The following is a 17,791-nucleotide window of genomic DNA, read 5'->3' as shown; positions in this document are numbered from 1 at the left end:
ATAAACTATATTTTAATAGTGCTTTGCAGTATCATACTTACTTTTTCTGAGTCTATAAAATTTTAACTTTTCAAAGAATTTACCACACCTGTGAATTCTGAATTCTCTTACCTTGAACAACAACTTGGTTGCTGGGCACTAAGATCTGCTGTCCATCAGTGGTCTGTGCATACTGTAGGATGGTAGTACCCGGCTGAGTGGCAGCTGCATTGGTCATGGTTAATGTCTGCAGGCCCTGTACCCCATCGGTACCATTGTTAGCCAGCTGTATTGCTCCTCCCTGGGTAATGGCAACTAAAACCCAATGGATTTTATTATTACAAGTTTAATTAATACCATGTAAGTCTTATACACACACTAAATTCAAAGCAGAATAATTTGCAAGGCATAATCTAGGAGAAATTATTACAGCAAATAACATCACCAAGAAGGATTTTGTATACTCAAGTAACTTTCTGCTCAGGAAACCTATATCCAATTTCAAGAATACAAACGTACTCTATGAACATTATAATTTACAGTAATGTCAGTTAATAAAAAATGAGAAAATGTTAAATTCCACTTGAAGTTACTTGGTTCACAAGAAGTACCACTCTGTGACCCACACTTCCTTTATTCTGGCATTAACTACATATTATTTTCCTTCTCTACGTTCATGTACTTATTAGCACAGATATGGGCATGTAACAGGCACCCAATAAATGATTATTTAATTCATAATTAATAAAGCAGTTCAGTAGTGCATTCTGTTCTCTAACTCGGTTAGCAATGCATGAAGTGTAACAAAAGTCCACTCAGTGGAACAACGGAAATGTCCTATGGAACTTAATTATCACAGACCTCTCGTGGAGTTTAAAATTAGAGCCCAAGATCATCATTTAGAAAAAAATATTTTACTGCTATTTCTAAGTTCAAGCATTCTCATGTAGGATCCGTTGATTATTCACAAATTAATCATACTTGTCATTTATCTTTTACAAAGGAATCAACTTTGGCTCATACTAGTAGACATTTCACTTTATAAAAAACCTCAATTAACCTTTATGCTACAGTACATGTAAAAAGTTAATAAGATACTTTCCCTGTTAAAAGTTTTCCAAAAAGAGAAGGACTAAAAATCACAATATTACATATAAAATTGCATAATGGATTTTAACTAAGTCAACATGTCTGATTTGAGCATGTTACTTTTTGTCTGTTAGAAGGAAATTAGTTTGGGATCAACTGTCAGCTAGCTCTGGGTAACTAATATCCTGAGTCATCTATGTATGAAAAACTGGATTATTTACTGTTCAATCAAGAAATAATAACAGTTAATGGCTGTGATTTGGTTTAGTAAATAATACTTGTGGAAATTAAGATACTGGCATATACAATCTACCCACATTAGCTAATCCCATAAATTTTACTTATCTTAGACAAGGAGAAAAAAAGGAATATGTAAAAACTATTCTGAGATTAATACTTCATGATAACTTGAAAGAATCAGGTTAACAGAATCAAACCACAATTTCTCAAATAGAGTTAATAAGCAAATTCCACTGTATTCAATGCACACAACTTTCTTCTTGACTACATACCAATGAACTCAAGGTGGGAGGAAAGAAGGAAACTAGAAATCAGGAGATCTGGGCTCTAGTCCAAGTTCCATCACTAAACTGTTATTTGAATCTGTTATCTCTTCTGTAAAAATAAAAATATCTGGTTCTAGCCACTAAGTACAATTGTTATAAAAATCAAATGAGATCATGTATATATGAAAGTACTCTGAATAACTCAAGTCTGAGCCTATCAAACATTGTTTTTCTCTTAATAGTTATATACTTCATATTCCAAAAGGACTTAAGATAGCTTTCAATAAAACTAAATTCATTAAAACAAGAAAAAAAGATAGAAATCAAGCAACTGATATATTTTTAGGTGTGTATAATGATTCTACCACAAAATCTAGAAGAAGGAAAAGAGTATAATTAAACAAACCCAGCTGAGATTCTGAGGAGCCACAATGAAAACAGTTTCAGTTAGTGAAATAAAATATGTTTTTCTAACTAAGAATAAAATCTCTCAAACAAGACTCTATTATCAGGAACTGTGAACCAAGTAATGGACAAAACTAATAATAGTATTAGTTAAAAAAAAAAAACAATTTATTGAAGGAGTACAAATTGGTGTAGCCACTGGGAAGGGTAATTGGGCAGGCTGGCTTGGCTTCAACAATTCCACTCTTTAGATGCTATCCCCACTGACAGGACAGGATACTATATATATAAAAGAATGTTCAGGTAGCATTGTTTGAAACAGTAGAAATGTCCTAAATATTCATCAGTGTGTGATTTTTAAATAAATGTTATATTTTACAGTGAAACACAATGTAGCTATTAAAAGAAACTACATACATAACTATATATGCATATATTTGTCTATGGTATATAAATAATGTAGGTCTCACTTGTATAAAAATGACACATGACACATGTATGTATAAACAGAATGAAAAAGAATGGAAGGATATATACCAAACTCTAATGGGGAGGGATGGAAAGGGTTTTTACTTTTTATTAACACTAAAAACCTCTACCATTTGACTTTTTACAACCATATATTTCTTTTGTAAGTTAAGAAACAAATAAATATTGTATATGTAAGTGGTCGTTATATTGATTCTTAACGACAATCAAGAACATAATGTTAAATCAGTTCCATCAAGGTCCTATGTGCACATACAGAGAATAAGGGATAAAGATAATGTATAAAGCTTTTAAAATCTCAAAGTATTAACCTTTAAAACTAGCAACTGTCAGTTGCCAAATTAAACATCTATTTTTCTCAGCTTCACCTCCCTCAACTTCACTTCCCTATTTGAGATTTTGATATGCCTCTTTCCTAAAGAGCATGCTTTCTATTTCTAGTTCAAGTGAGAATTGCTGTGGTGAGTGAATCTGTTACTAACAGGAGTATGCTGTATCCCTCAAGCGTGGTGAAGTTGAAGAAAAAAAAAGTTCACATATCAAGGTCTTAGAACACACACCTTGAATAACTCAAATTATTTGGATATAAGGCTAAAAAATACACACATACACATATATAGATAGTATCTATTTCTGCCAACAAAGAACTTAAGAAGGAAAAGAATGAGTGAACTCTAATGAGCTTACAGAATGGACAAGAAGCTTAGTCAGAAATGCCTGCCTTCTACTTACTATTAAAAGTTTCAGCTTTGGTTGAGCTAAAAAGTCTGCTACTTGTTTTTAATTCAGTTGGAATGCAATTAGTTATACAAACCAAGGCTGAGCTGTAAATGGAAAACTATGAACTTGGGAGTCAAACTTTTACACATATTTCTGACACAGACTACCCCAGGGCATTAGAAAACCAATGCAGCAAGAGTTTCAATGTGTACATTTAATTTGTAATTAAGGAAGACAGGGAGGAAAACTATATAATGGGTAGCACTGGATTTAATGAACAAATCAAAATGAAGACATCAATGTGTGAGGCACTTTGGGAGGCAGAAAGATATTGGGAAAAGAGGAAAAAGGTACCATTCACACAAATGCCTTTGATCAAACAAAAGCAGAACTCAAAAGTTCTTTATAACAGATTTAGGTGAAAGATAAGAAGAGAGACCTAAGTGTCAGAGACATCAGAGAAATGGAAACTTTGATAATTCTGCAAAAGAAATCTTTGCTTTCTGTGCGACAAAAAGCAAAGTGCCCTCTTAATTTCAGCAGTCCTTACGCTCACATTATTACAATTCACTACACTACCTTTTATCTTAAAAGGAATAATAATTAAATGTGCTGGTAGACTGCAAACAAGCCTCTCCACCCCACCGTGAAACGTCAATATGATTTAAAAATGCTACTTTTAGAAAGAAAGATGAATTATTAAAATAGATGAATAATGAGACCATTTTTGGCCTTAAACATAATCAAAGAATGATTATCTGAAAAACTCATGTTTTCTATTAACATCATATGCTATATGAGGACTGAAATACAGAGTTTCAAGCAGTGGTTTGAAAAACTTGTAAGACTCTCCATGCATCTGCACAAAACAAAGGGCCATTTAAAGGTCTTACATACCTAAGCAATCCTAACTAAACCCTGAAGGAAAGAAAATACTTCTGTTACAAAACTTTGCATATAAGTAAAGGAAATAAAATGACAACCAAGATTTAGAAAAGAGCTGGTGCTTGTAAGATTACTTTAAGGAAAATGCAGTCATTAGTTTTTCATCGCACTTTCCAAAACAGAAATATCTATTACTCACTATACTGTCCACTGCTAGTTTGGTAAATCGGAGTTGGCACCGTTACAGTGGTGATGGCAGGTGCTGAAGTCTCCTCTTCAGACTTCTCTTCTTCAATCCTTGGCACTCCTGGTGCATCAGAAGATAAGTCATTCAAAATTTTCCTAGAAAAATAGAGAACTATATCAATTAAAACAAAAGTAACATTTACTGGCTAAATACAAAGAAGAGGAAAAGATCAGAAAACTGGCAGAAAGCTGATAGTGCTTAAGAGAGAATTTTAAAATTTTACAGTTAAAAAATTTACAATAATAAACAATAAAATTTGCAACAATAAAACTAAAAATGGATCAGGGATGCACATGTCAAAACCATATGAGGACTAGAAAAAACAGATGCATTTCTCTTTAAAATGAACATAAAGAAAGACTATGATTCAAAATCCAGGTACAATTAAAGAAGAGATTAATAAAACTGACTACAGGAAAAAAACGCTTTTTTATGGCAAAGAACACCAAAAATAAAGTCAAAGATGATCAAACATACTAGGAGAAAATGTTCACATATATTACAGATAAAGGTCCAATATCCCTAACATACAAATAACTCCTGAATACTGAGGGGAAAAAAAGACCAAAAACCTGATTTTTAACTTCTCAACTCTCAGATTGGTAAAAATAAAAAAAAGTATAACAATACAGTCTGTTAGCAAAGCTGTGAGAAAATACATGCTCTTGTATATTGCTGTTAGAAGTATAAAACTGGCACAACCCTTATGGAGGGAATTTGGGAAACCAAATGTGTTTACACAGCAATCTTACTTCCAGGAATTTACCCTTAAAATATACTTCCAACAGTACAAAATAAATATGCATAGGATTAATCATGGCAGCATCGACTGCAACTGCAAAAGACTAGAAACAATCTCCATGCTCACATATACGAGAATGGTTGAATAAACTATGGCTCATCCAAATAATGGATATAGCATGGTACCTTTTGTATACGAATGAAGGTGAAATAAGAAAATAAGAAAATATTTGTGTATCTGTTCATCTGCTCAAGAAAAAAAAGTCAGAAAGGATAAACTAGATGGAGTTCAATTTGATTAGTTATCTACTGGGGGTGGGTGGGAAAGAAGTAAAAAAGGATGGGTGGAGGGACACTTCTGAGTGTGTGTGTGTGTATATGTACAATTCTGACTTTTGGAACCATGTTAATCTTTTACATATTCAAAGAAATAAATTAATTATCAACAAGGATGGCAGAAGAATTCTAAAATGGAAAACAAACAAAAACAAATGAATCTTACCACATTTCAAATGAATAACATAATCACAGAAGAGGGGAAAAAAATACTAACCCAAGTAAATTTTTGAAATCTTAAATTTCTAACAAACCAGTTTGAAACTTAGCCTTAACCATCTACCAAAAATTTCCCCCTTATGTAGTTATTGTAACAAATTACATCTTCATGCCTTGTGTGTTCATTAACAGATTTATAATTATTGTTTTATGCATTTGCCTTTCAAATCATGGGAGAAAAAGAGGAGTTACAAAGTAAAACTATAATAATACTGGCTTTTATATATTTATGTATGTAATTACATTTATTGGTACTGTAGAAAATATTCTTACAGTTGTTTTTAAAAAAAAATAATTCCCCTGATTGTATTTCTCATTTGTAAGACTTCTTACTCATTCTTTTCCACATCTGCCTGTTCCTATTTAGTAAACTTCTATTTTTACTGTAAGGATGGTTTTCTCTCTTTGCAAACAAGATACAAAACTATTTTAAACAGCTTGGAAACTGACAGCTGGTCAATACATCATGATTTGGGTATCACTGTTCTAGAACACTTGTTTTTCAAACTTCAGTATACAAAAGAAGCTCTTGAAGAGCATGTTAAAACACAGACAGATTCCTGGGTCCCCTCCCTAGAGATTCTAATTCATTAGATATGGGGTAAGGGCCTGAGAATTTGCATTTCTAACCAGATGCTGATTTACCAGTCTGGGCTGTGGACCATATTTTGAGTTGTATTGGTCTTTAGAGCAATGTTTTTCAAACTCAAGTCATAACCCCTATGTGGGCCATGAAAACAATTAAGCATGTTGCAACCAACATAAACAATAAATAAAAAACAGCTAAGCGTCACACATAAGGATGAGTATTGCTTTGTATTAATTTTTGCTTCAGATCCCTATATATAGGTATATACGTGTGTGTGTACATACACACCTATATATAATGAAGAAAGAGAGAACTGTAAAGATATATTCCTTATTGTGGTTTAAAAAAAGTTTAAAAGCTACTTTTCTAGACCTACAAATAAATCTACTTCTCTTCTGCACGAAGCCAGCAATCATTCTCAGTCTTTTTTTCCAGTTTTTCAAATTGTTGCTCCAGACCATCCTGGACATTCTCCACTCAAGAAAGTTCACTTTCTCTTAAAGTGTATTCCAAATGTGGTCTGAGCAGTGGGATTAATTCCCTCCCTTAATCTAGACACTAGGTTTTTTTTTTTTTTAAACCAACGTAGCCTTACAGCATATTGGCTTTTTTTGGCAACCACATCTAATCAATGATAATTAAAAGAGCATAATTATATTTTTTAGATGAATTCTTAATCCAGAATCCTATACTTGAATAATCAATTTTATTTTTTTTTATTTTTTATTTTTTTTGCGGTACACGGGCCTCTCCCGTTGCGGAGCACAGGCTCCGGACGTGCAGGCTCAGCGGCCACGGCTCACGGGCCCAGCCACTCCGCGGCACGTGGGATCTTCCCAGACCACGGCACGAACCCATGTCCCCTTCATCGGCAGGTGGACTCGCAACCACCGCGCCACCAGGGAAGCCCAATCGATTTTATTTTAAACTCAAGCTCAGAAATTTTACAGTTATCGCCAACATTTCATCCTATTTGTTTCAATCTATTTCCCTTGGCTGCTATGATCTTTCAAGGTTCTTATTCTACCACCTATTAGGGTACTTAGCCCTTTAGTTTCTGTCATTTGCAAATCTGATAAGCATGGCCTCTATGTTTTCAGCTAAATTGCTGGTAAAAATAGCAAGCCAGATGAGAGCAAGTGAGAACCCTTCAAGGATTTCCTCTGGGTAAAAACTGATCACTATAAAGCTGGGCTGTTCCAATAAAAACCAGCGTGTATTATTTAATTCCCATTTCTCCAACTTCACAAAAACATCTTAAGAATTTTGTTAAAGATCTTGTTATAATCAAGACATAGAGGCTAGGTTTCAAGAGTTCATAAACCAAAAGCAAAATAATGGTATACTCCACTATGGAGGTTTGATTATAAGGGAAGATATTATCATCTTTCATAAAAGTAACGCTTTCTCTACACATGTGTGGTCTCAGGCATCTTTTATTTGATTCGTAACTGAAGTGCTATATAATGATTTTTGCTGGGATATACACTATAAGCCAATTAAAGGCAAATAAAAGATTTTTTTTCAACATAAAACTCATATAAGGTCTACAGCTAAGATTTGCCTAGAATTTATATATAGAGAAGCCATGTAGCTTGTTTCTTAGTACCAGGTTGAATCTGCTTCAGGATCAAATATCTTATATACTAACATGAGATACATTTCGAAGTTAAAAGATAAAACTAGCTATATTTTGAAAAAATTATGAGTATAAATAAAGGTAACACATACTTGGTAACAAAGAATTTCTTAAGACCTCAAAGTCAATTTATAGGTATTTATTTAGGGTCCTTAATTTATTTGTAAGGATAGAGAAAAGGGCTAGCTTAGCAGCCAAGAAAGTGGGAAAAAAAATTTCAACATCCCTTTGAAAAACAGAAATATATATTAATAGAAATAATTCAGGCTAAAGCAGGGAAGAATAAGTTTGAAGTTCATTAAACTCTGAAGTAAGCTTATGAAGATTTGTGGAACTGCTCTTCCTGGAGATATTTAATATGGAGCCAATTTCTACGTAGTATTAGAAACAGTTTTGGTCCATCTTGGAGGCAAGGCATGGATTTACACAACTTTTGTAGCTGAACACAAAACTACAGTAAGGTGCCCCTAAAATTAGGGAACATCAGCAAAACATCACCCTGAACAACTATTAAATTAACAAGCAGCTATCATGCTAAGTACCATGGCATAAGAAATGTGTTGTGAAGTAGGTAGTGTAGCCTCAGAATTGACATATAGCTAGAAAATGCTATAACCTTATCAAATGTATTCCAATCTTTTTAACAGAAAAGCAGCAGCCAGCAAAGTCTACAAAAACAGAAGGAAAAAAAAAAATCAGTGTTTATCCAGGACTGTTCAGAGTAAGAAGTGCTCTTATTCTGTACAGTAAGGTTCTACTTATTTGAGAGAAGCAACTCAAGATGAAGAGAAGTATTCTGTATGGTCCTGAATCCAGCAGCTCATTGGCCTTCCGACATCTCTTCATCTGCAACTACGTAAGGGTACCTTTATACTTCTGATTCTAAGTTCATTTAACTATTAATTTTCCATACCTGTAGGAAGGCCTCCTTGAAAGAATTTCTCTTCGTTTTTGGGAATCGGTTACACTATCCACTGACTCCTGTGAATCTTCACTTTCTGCAATAGTTGAAATCTGAAAATAAAGAAGAACTTTATCTTGATAATCAAATTTAGTTCTCATAAAACTTTTATGAATTTTAAGAAAAAGTGAAATACAAAAGGACATATATAAACCTTATATGTGATTCGGTAGGAAAAAAATCAGTTTTTATGGGAGTCAACCATACCATCCCTTTCCTCTCCCCTTTACTCATCCTACAGAAGTCAGAGGACCTAAAATTTTTTCATCAAAACCAGCCTAATCTCTTTCAGGACTTCTTGTAATCAACCCAGAATGTATCAATATTACTTGTCAGTTGTTTTCTTACAGTTGTTAGAACAAAACTACCAAGTAAAATAAAGTTTCTGACATGAAAGAAAGAATAAACAACTAAATATTTGGCCATTAAGTCTAATGCCTATACAAATATTTTCCTTTAACTACTGGGTAAATAGTTTTGAATATATTTACAATTGTACAAGTAAGATCGGTGATCCTTCAACCGTGTTCCAGATGGTTGTTCCTAACAATTTTGGAAGAAGCCCTCTGCTACATATAGACACGTTTCAAAGTTGGCATTCTACAATTTTTATTAAGCAAAACTTCAAGGTAAAGGACTGTGCATTTCTGGAAAGTATCCTTGGATTGAGAAGTAATAAAGGTAAGTTGAATACAGATTTTACATGGGATAATAACAGCAACTAGCATTTATTGAGAACTTACTATGTGCCAGGTGCTATGCTAAAGCATATACATATATTACATTACTTAGTACTCACTAATACTTACAGGAACTTTACGTGCTAGATAAGTACAATTATTATGTCCACTTTACAGATGGAAGAACTGAGGCACAAAGAGTTTAAGTAACTCACCCAAGTCACAAAGCTACGAAGTAGTGGAGTCACTGTCACACTTGACATCTCAATTCTAGACAGCCTTACCAGCATCAAAATCCTGTTGGTTCCAATCTCAAACCAGTTTTGTCAGAAGCAGCAACCCAGGAACGTCTTTAGACCATTTTTAGACTAGAAGTTCACTCATCTAGGCAAGCTTGTCTGTCAAATTTATACTGCCAAGTTTCTCTAGTCTAATCAGCAGGAGCCTCCTGCTCTTTCCTGAACTAGGTGAGCATCATGCTGTAAGAGTGAGAATTAGATTTAGCCAAGGCAAAAGGGTCTCTGTAGGTTAGCTCCCTGAACAAAATTTATGGCAATGGCAATAAGAATGAACACATTTAGAGGAACTTGAGAAATCAAGTATGTGGTCTGAGCCTAAGGGTTCTGGACAGCAGGTACTCATTTTCACAGAGCTTTGTGATAGACACTCACTTTAAAATGAAATTTGCTAAATCTAGTAATGCTTTACAAAATATGTCTATAATAAAGTAATGTATGTGCCCCTCCAAACACTTTAAAGTATAAACGGTATAGTCTTATAGACCTAAAAATTAACAGGTAACACTGAATGAATCCAGAAATGACTGATAAAAAGATGGACAAGGCTGAATTTAGTCTGTGACTCTCTATAGAGTAATAATGCTATAGTTACTGCCAAAGGAGCACCCAGAACAATTTCCTACTTCTGTAGCTGCTGTTAACTAGCCCACTCAGCATAGTCTCTGCACAGACTTTCTCATAGATGTAGAGCGATGAGTTGTGAAACAGCCTTAGCAGAGAGTCAGAATTTCGAGGAATAACAAGAAGACTGAACTCAAAGTGGATAGTATCCTGACAAGTGTTTACCCTCATTAATGCTTCTCAGAACCTTAGTTTCTCTATTGTTCTTTCTGCCTTTTTTTGGTTTAACCCTCATTCTTACAACCTTCTTTTAAGGATACATAATGACTTAGGCACACTTTCCCAAGTTGAAAGTCATTAAAACAACAATTTTAAAGCACGCTACATAAACCACCCATAGGACAATTTTGAAATGAAATAAATTATCATTGCTTATTAAATATATGGCCCTTAATTTTTCCCCCAAACTCAATGGATCTATTGCTCCCAGTAAAACGAAAAGTCCCCCTTTCCTCTCATCTGAAAGAATTTGTCAATTCATACAAAAGGAATTAACTTATCACTCTGTCGTGACTGCAACTTAAAAAAAAATTGAAGTATGATTGCTGTACAATATTATATAAGTTACAGGCGTACAGTACAGTGAGTCGCAATTTTTAAAGGCTATATTCCACTTACAGTTATTATAAAATATTGGCAAAAAAAAATATTGGCTATATTCCCTGTGTTGTACAATGTATTCTTGTAGCTTATTTTATACATAATAGTTTGTACCTCTTAGTCCCCTACTCCTACATTGCCCCTCCCCGCAGGTAACCACTAGTTTGTTCTCTGTGAGTCTTTTTCTTTATATTCACTAGTTTCTTGTATTTTTAAGATTCCACATAAAAGTGATATGTACTGCAACTTGTTAAATGTAAAGGGAATTCAGAACTATTCAGTACTACGTAATGAATCTAACATTTCCTCTTTGGGGGAATACTATCCAGAGAGAACTTAGAATTAGGAAGTCAACTCCTATGGTCTATCTACCAAAAAGCAAAAGAACCCAACCCCACACCCCCAAAACCAAAAACAAATCAAAAAACAAGAAAATCCCAAAACCACTGAACCCACATTTCTAAGACCATTAAAAATCATGCCAAAAATCCTTTGATAATAAATAATAGTTTATATGTAATAGGTTATTAAAAATACCCACATGAAAAATTATATCCCAATTTTAAGTATCACAGTCTACCATCACATTTCAACGATAGATACCCTTCCTCTGGTCCTCACCTCCTGTCACCTCTTATTAACCCCTTCCTGAGCTCCTTAAATAGGTCTTTAACCATGGCCACTTATATGTTAAGAAATTTTCAAAAAGCCAAACCACCACCTGTACATGTAAAGTTTTACATCTATATTTCTCTGTTTTCTCTTAGTTTGTTAAAAACCCATATATTCTGTTTATAAGAGGGGGAAAAGTCCTATTCTGATGCTATTTGAAATTTCAAAATAAAATATACAGTGACTAGAACAAAATTTAAAAAATGGTTGTATTAGATGTTTTCTCAAACTATACATGGTACCCTGGAAACTTAAGCACTTTTCTTGGGTAGAGTTCAGACTCAGGTTTAGGTACAGTTTTTACTCACTGGATCAAGAAGTTTAATAAAAGTCTAGAGCAATAATCTCCAAACTCTTCTGATCTGCAGATCTCCCTTATAAATTAATTATAAGATTATAAATTAATTATAAGAAAATTTTATATAAGCATATATATTTATTTACAAGTTTTATCTATATCATAAAACAAATTAATTTTTAAAGAGGATAAGTATAAATATTAAAATACGTCTGTTAATTTCTTAAAGATAAATCATTTAATATTTCATAACAGTGAGAATGATGTGCTTTAATATGATTAATTAAAAATCATTTAGTATTTTATAACAGTGACTCAAAAATCTGATTCTAAGCTTGGACTTTCTGAAATGTGATTTAACATCTGCTATTGTTTAAAACAATCATTTTTCATTTTCATCTGTCAATTACACAAACTTCTGATGAGATTTACTAGTATATTTTCATCTCCCTGGCTCTTGGTCAGTTATTATATGCTAATAAAAGGTTTTATATTTTAACAAATAAGTTCAACACCTACTGAAACTCTAGAAGACTTCTGAATAGTTTAGAAACTCTATTTCCAGAGTTTTGAAAGTATATAGATTTGAGTTTTTAGGGTACAAATTTACACTGTTTGCAGGTAAAAAAAAAAAAAAAAGTATGGGAACATTTCCAAACTTCTATATTCAAAATACTCTGTCCACAGCACAAGTTTCTTTCAAGATACAGTTATTCTCTCATGCATTGTTAAAATGCCACTTTCTCTCAGAAAGGACAGTTGAAAGGAATTTGTTTCTTTCAAAAATATCTGTTAGGTAACATATCCCTTGCAAGTCATCCCTTGCTTGCCATTGTTAAAAAGATCGGAAACTTTGGAATACTTGTCTTATGTAAAAAGCAAACAAGTAAACTCATCCTTATGTTAAGCAACTCAAGTACTTTGCTATATGATAATCACTGAATCTCTATCTTGCACAAAAGATTTTTATTGTTGTTCCCATCACATCATGAAGTACTGTAAAGACTGTATCAGAAAGTTCATCTCCAACCGCTATCCCTCTTGCTCACTCTATTCAGGCCATTTCTTGCTATTCTTTGGTACATAAAGCATACTCTCACTTCTGAGCCTTTGGACTTGCTTTCATTATTTGTATGGCTTAGCCTCCTTCACTAGTTTATAGTTTCACTGCTCATCGTGTTCCCTGACCACCCTACCTAAAAAAAACACCCTTCCCTCCACATCATTCTCTATCCCTTTCTCCTGCTTTAATTTAATCATCTTCCCAGCACTTAATCCTCACCTGACACATTTTATTTTTTCATTGTCTCTCTTCGCTCAAATGTGATCTTCATGAGAATAGAGAAGTATTATTTGTTCACTGCTGTCTTTCATATCACCTAGAACAGTGACTGGCACATAGCATGTGACCAATAAAAATTTACTGAGGAAATGAATGTATTAAAAATGCATCCAAAACTAACAAGTGAGGATGCCACTGTTAACTTCTATACATTTGTGTAACTCCCATTATTTTTGTGGGAATTCTTACATAATCTGTGAGATTTGATGTACATATATACATAAGGATAATGTTAGGGCACCAATGTCAAGCCATACATGAAATATTAGTAGTTTAGTTTCTAATACTCTGAGATGAAAAAAGATAAACAGAAGTCTTATTCTCACATCAAGAGAAATGTACCTTGTATATTTTGGAAATGCTGTTCTAGAATACTAATATTCTCCCATCGAGAAGTTTGAGGAATCACCTCTCTCCTTGTTTGATCACCTCTTCTGATATAAACCACTTCCTACTTATTAATGCTAATCACTGTTAACCAGCTAACATTACCATTAAAGTTTAATAGCTTCTCCATGGTTTAGGGCCTTTAAAGAAAAAAATACTGTTTATGTTTCTGTTTGTAGAATTCAGGCTTTTAATTATAAGCACAGCTCACTTTGATGGAAAAATCTATTTTTGAAAAGATGAATACACATTTCTATAAAGTTAATGGTCATATAACCCCAGGTCCAAATTATTATTATTACTCTTACCACAAAGTAAAGATTAAAATTAAGAATATAATCAACAATTAGGCATCATATATTAAAACCAATGTTTGTAATCTTAGCAAATTTTGTGATAATTTTTGTGTGTTCTTTATAGAAAGATCTCCCACTGTAAGTGAAAAAGAAAAAGTAAAGGTTAATGTGGGGTCTGGAATCTAGGTCTCCTGACTAGCAGGTCAGGTTCTTTCCACTATCATCAAGAGGAAGATAAGAGCAGGGAATTAGTAATGGCATACATAGTATGAAAAACAGTTAGGAAGCATTCAATGAAATAAAAACTGAGGCACAGGACAGGAGACTATTGTTCAGTCAGTGTGGTTCCACAGAAAAATCAAATTCTTCAGTCTTTACCTGGACTATACTGTCTCCTACTCAGTAACAACAAATTCCATTCCCAATATCTTTCAGTATGGAAATGCACAGAACTTGATGATTTTATATTAAAATATTCTTTCTTTTTTCTCCACCCCCCACACCGCCCTGCCTTAAATGTCCAAGCAAACCAAAGGCACAGGGACAGAATGAAGCAGAGGTGGGTTAACAGTGGCTCAATGACTCAATAGTATGATATGGCTGACAAAATCTGGTATATCCTTTGATGATACTGATAGAATGCTTCTAGGACAAAGGAGGGACTTCTCCCCTCTCCAAGTATCAATCAATCTGGCTACTAAACTCAAGGAAAACACCAGAGTTCTCACCCACAAGAAGACAACAAGGATGGTGAAGAGGAATCAAAGCTATGTCATATATAAATGGCTGAAGAAAAACAGGCATTTACTTAGTCTGGACATTTTTTTTAAATGGGAAGGATGTGGAAGATGGGGAAAAGGAAGCAGCCCAATAGAAAAAGAAGTTAAATTTGCTTAACTAGTTTCTGAGAATAGAATTGGGACCACTAGGTAAAAGTTTTAGAAAGATATTCTGGTTCACCACAGGAAAGAATATTTTAGCAATTACCCCCAATTATAAATCAGTTACCTCTGGAGATAGAGCATCCTTTCTCTGAAAGTGTTCAAGTAAAGCTGGACTGCCATTTGGAGGAGGAGAGAAGGATATTATATAGGGAAATTAAGCAACAGACTAAGGGCTGGGTAGGTAACAAGTTTGGCCTAGACCTAGAAGATCTCTTAAGATTTTTATTCAAACCTTGAGTTCTATGTTTATAGAGAGGGACAAAGATATAAAGAACAATTTCTCACCTTCCTTTCTAAAAATAGTTCTCTCCAAATCTAGGACCTAGGACTCACCTGAGTTCCGGAGAAAAGTCTTTTTAAGTCCTTACAGGAAGACTGTGAAGCAAAAAATATGAAATGGGAGGCTGGGGTTATGGCCTACTTGAATGAACGTTCAAGTCTTTTTTTTTTCCCCAATAAGCTCATCGAAAAGATGTATACTGCCCTAGGTTCCCTACAGTTAAGTAGAGGTTTACACACCTTTATTCCCTTTGGATCCAAACCAAAGGAACAATCTTTCCAAAGAATAAGATAACATGCATGGAAAAAACCCCTGATTCTTAAAGTGCACTTTCTGAATATATCATTTCAAAGTTATATACTCTAACTTAGAATCCTAAACATAGCTGGTTTTCTCTACATTCAAATAATATCTTAGGTAAGGTTATTACTTTTTGACAAGGGTTATTTTTTCCAATTGCATGTTTAGAAAATAATTACAAAGTTATTATTTTTGTATCTTAATTTTCCCTAACTGAGGTACATCAGCCTTATAGTCTCTCCCAACATTTCCACTTTATCCCATATACTTTATGATTTTTCCCATTCAATTGTTTTCCTTTTTTAGTTTAAGAAAAAGTTTTTTCTTATATGTCTGTTCTTGTGTATATATGTTCCTATACTTAAGGTGACTACAGATGCAGCATATTCCATAATTACTGTAAAGTAAAATAAACTCTGAACTAGATATGTTCCTATTTTCATAATGAAAGGAGAGAGATATGGCTATAAACAACAGTTATGAAAGTAGATGCAGAACTTTTTATACACATACCTGAACTGTCTGGACTTGTGGAGACTGAATAACTGATGGCTGGGCCGCCTGAATAACTCCATGGACTTGAACTGTCTGCCCATTGGGTAGCTGTACTAAAGTTACGGTGGGAGCAGATGATGTTGCATGAGCTGCTGGCATAGATACCTATGGTGTTGAACATGGAAAAAAATTACCATCACAGATACCTCCTGGGGAGTACTCATGTTTAGTAAGAAACAACTCTTTGGCAGCAAAAGGAAGACCCTCCTGCTAGGTTAAGTATTCCATTGGTGTGAAAGAAACTAATCATTAAACTTAATATTCTTTTTGAAGAAAGACTACAAATGCTTCCCATGCCCCCTACTTTTAAACTCCTCCCAAATGACAAAAACCAAAAAACTATTTTAATGTAACATCAAAATATATAACACAGACTTCCTTTGAACACTAAATACCACTTTATTTGTATAGTGCCTTACATTTTCCCACCTGCTTTCATATTCAGTTTCTCATTTTGCCCTTCGAAGAAATCAGACTGGTTAGAATAAGGGTTATCTCCATTTTAGAGACAGAAATATGAAGTGCTCCAAGAGATTAAGTCACTTACCCAAGGTCAAGAGATATGCTAGCTTTGAAGAAACATAAGTCTTCAGAATATCATGTGTTAAATAACCCATGTTCTAAAACATAACTGTTCCCAAACTTGGGCAAAACTTAGCTACTAAATCTAGAACAAATACATATCTTACAGTATACAGCATATTTATCTCTTGTAAACTAATTACAAGTATGCCTTTCATTAATGAGAAAGTGTTAATAGATATTATAAACTGAAAATTTCTATCCTCACCCCACCCACTGAACTGATAATAATTGATATTTCAAGGATTTATTTTCCTCTTGAAGAAATAAGGGAGCAGAACTGCAAGAATATGAGAGACCAGTTTTCTCCTGAGGCACAAAGGCGGCAGATTTAATGACTCAATACCCAGGTTAGAAGGGTTCTTAAGTCATACATGTCTATCAGATGGTATTTACTGTTCCTGTGCTTGAATGCGTTTGGGGGTAGCAATTTTATTTGTTCATTTGGTAAAGTTATTGCGGATATGTGTGTCAGAAACAATGTTAGAACTGAAACTACAGAAATGAGAAAGACATAGGTCCCTGCCCTAAACGAAATTATTAAGGCATGTGTATGAAGGAATGGGGAAAAGAACACAAATAAATATAATTCAGTGAAGTAATGAGGTTTGCAAAGGGAAGAATGGACACACTGAGGAAAGCTACCCCGCCCCACCCAAGAGGAGGGGAGGCTACCAGGGAAGCATGTGAATTTGAAATAAAGAATACAAGTAAGGCACGTTATTATGATTTGCAGGGGGGAGGCACAGAATTCCAGGCAGAGGGTAGCAATGGCAAAAGCAAAGAGAAACAGCAGTGTCTGTAAATGGCAAAGAGGGATGACCAGCAGCCAGTACTACTGGAGCACATAAGTGTGTTACTATATGATGTAGGAAGTGTGGAAAGATGGAATAACAGAGGTAGGCAGAGGCCAGATGGGCTAGTCATGAAAAATCTTACATATGTTACGTTAAAGAACTTGCATTTTACCGTGAGATTGGGAAAAGCACTGAAGGGCTTTTGAACTCCTGAATATCATGGTGAGGCTTGCATTTCAGATAGATCACTTTAATTTAGTGGCAGTGTGAAAGACACTTATCTCAGAGGAAGAAAAAAGTGGAGGTGAGACCAACTGAGAAAGTCTATATATA

The 17,791-nt window shown here is 34.1% G+C and overlaps 2 protein-coding genes across 10 annotated transcripts in view; one reads left to right on the top strand and one right to left on the bottom strand.

The window, feature by feature from the left end:
* Positions 1-17,791, bottom strand: part of CREB1 (cAMP responsive element binding protein 1) — a 58,301-nt gene that overhangs the window by 17,707 nt on the left and 22,803 nt on the right. For 4 of the 8 annotated variants that reach the window (XR_013828632.1, XM_079923705.1, XM_079923704.1 and 1 more), the window contains exons 3-7: positions 16,038-16,184; positions 15,278-15,319; positions 8,758-8,858; positions 4,273-4,415; positions 112-294 (exon numbers count right to left, since the gene is read on the bottom strand). Coding sequence is in view for 6 of the 8 variants with exons in the window: in XM_079923705.1 (XP_079779831.1) it covers positions 112-294; positions 4,273-4,415; positions 8,758-8,858; positions 15,278-15,319; positions 16,038-16,184 (616 nt within the window). In the remaining 2 variants the exon portion in view is untranslated. Of the gene's footprint in view, positions 1-111; positions 295-1,580; positions 1,684-4,272; positions 4,416-8,757; positions 8,859-15,277; positions 15,320-16,037; positions 16,185-17,791 lie in introns of those variants that run through there. The other 4 variants (XM_079923706.1, XM_079923708.1, XM_079923709.1 and 1 more) reach the window with 4 other exon arrangements.
* Positions 1-17,791, top strand: part of METTL21A (methyltransferase 21A, HSPA lysine) — a 56,634-nt gene that overhangs the window by 34,552 nt on the left and 4,291 nt on the right. Inside the window, exon 4 of one of the 2 annotated variants that reach the window (XR_013828633.1) lies at positions 8,492-8,700. Coding sequence is in view for 1 of the 2 variants with exons in the window: in XM_079923715.1 (XP_079779841.1) it covers positions 8,492-8,610 (119 nt within the window). In the remaining variant the exon portion in view is untranslated. Of the gene's footprint in view, positions 1-8,491; positions 8,748-17,791 lie in introns of those variants that run through there. The other variant, XM_079923715.1, reaches the window with a different exon arrangement.

This window comes from Stenella coeruleoalba, assembly GCF_951394435.1.
Source record: "Stenella coeruleoalba genome assembly, chromosome: 6".
In the NCBI taxonomy this organism is placed as follows: Eukaryota; Metazoa; Chordata; class Mammalia; order Artiodactyla; family Delphinidae; genus Stenella; species Stenella coeruleoalba.
The sequence above is the reverse complement of the archived record's forward strand: the minus strand, read 5'-3'. Positions and strand labels throughout refer to the sequence as shown.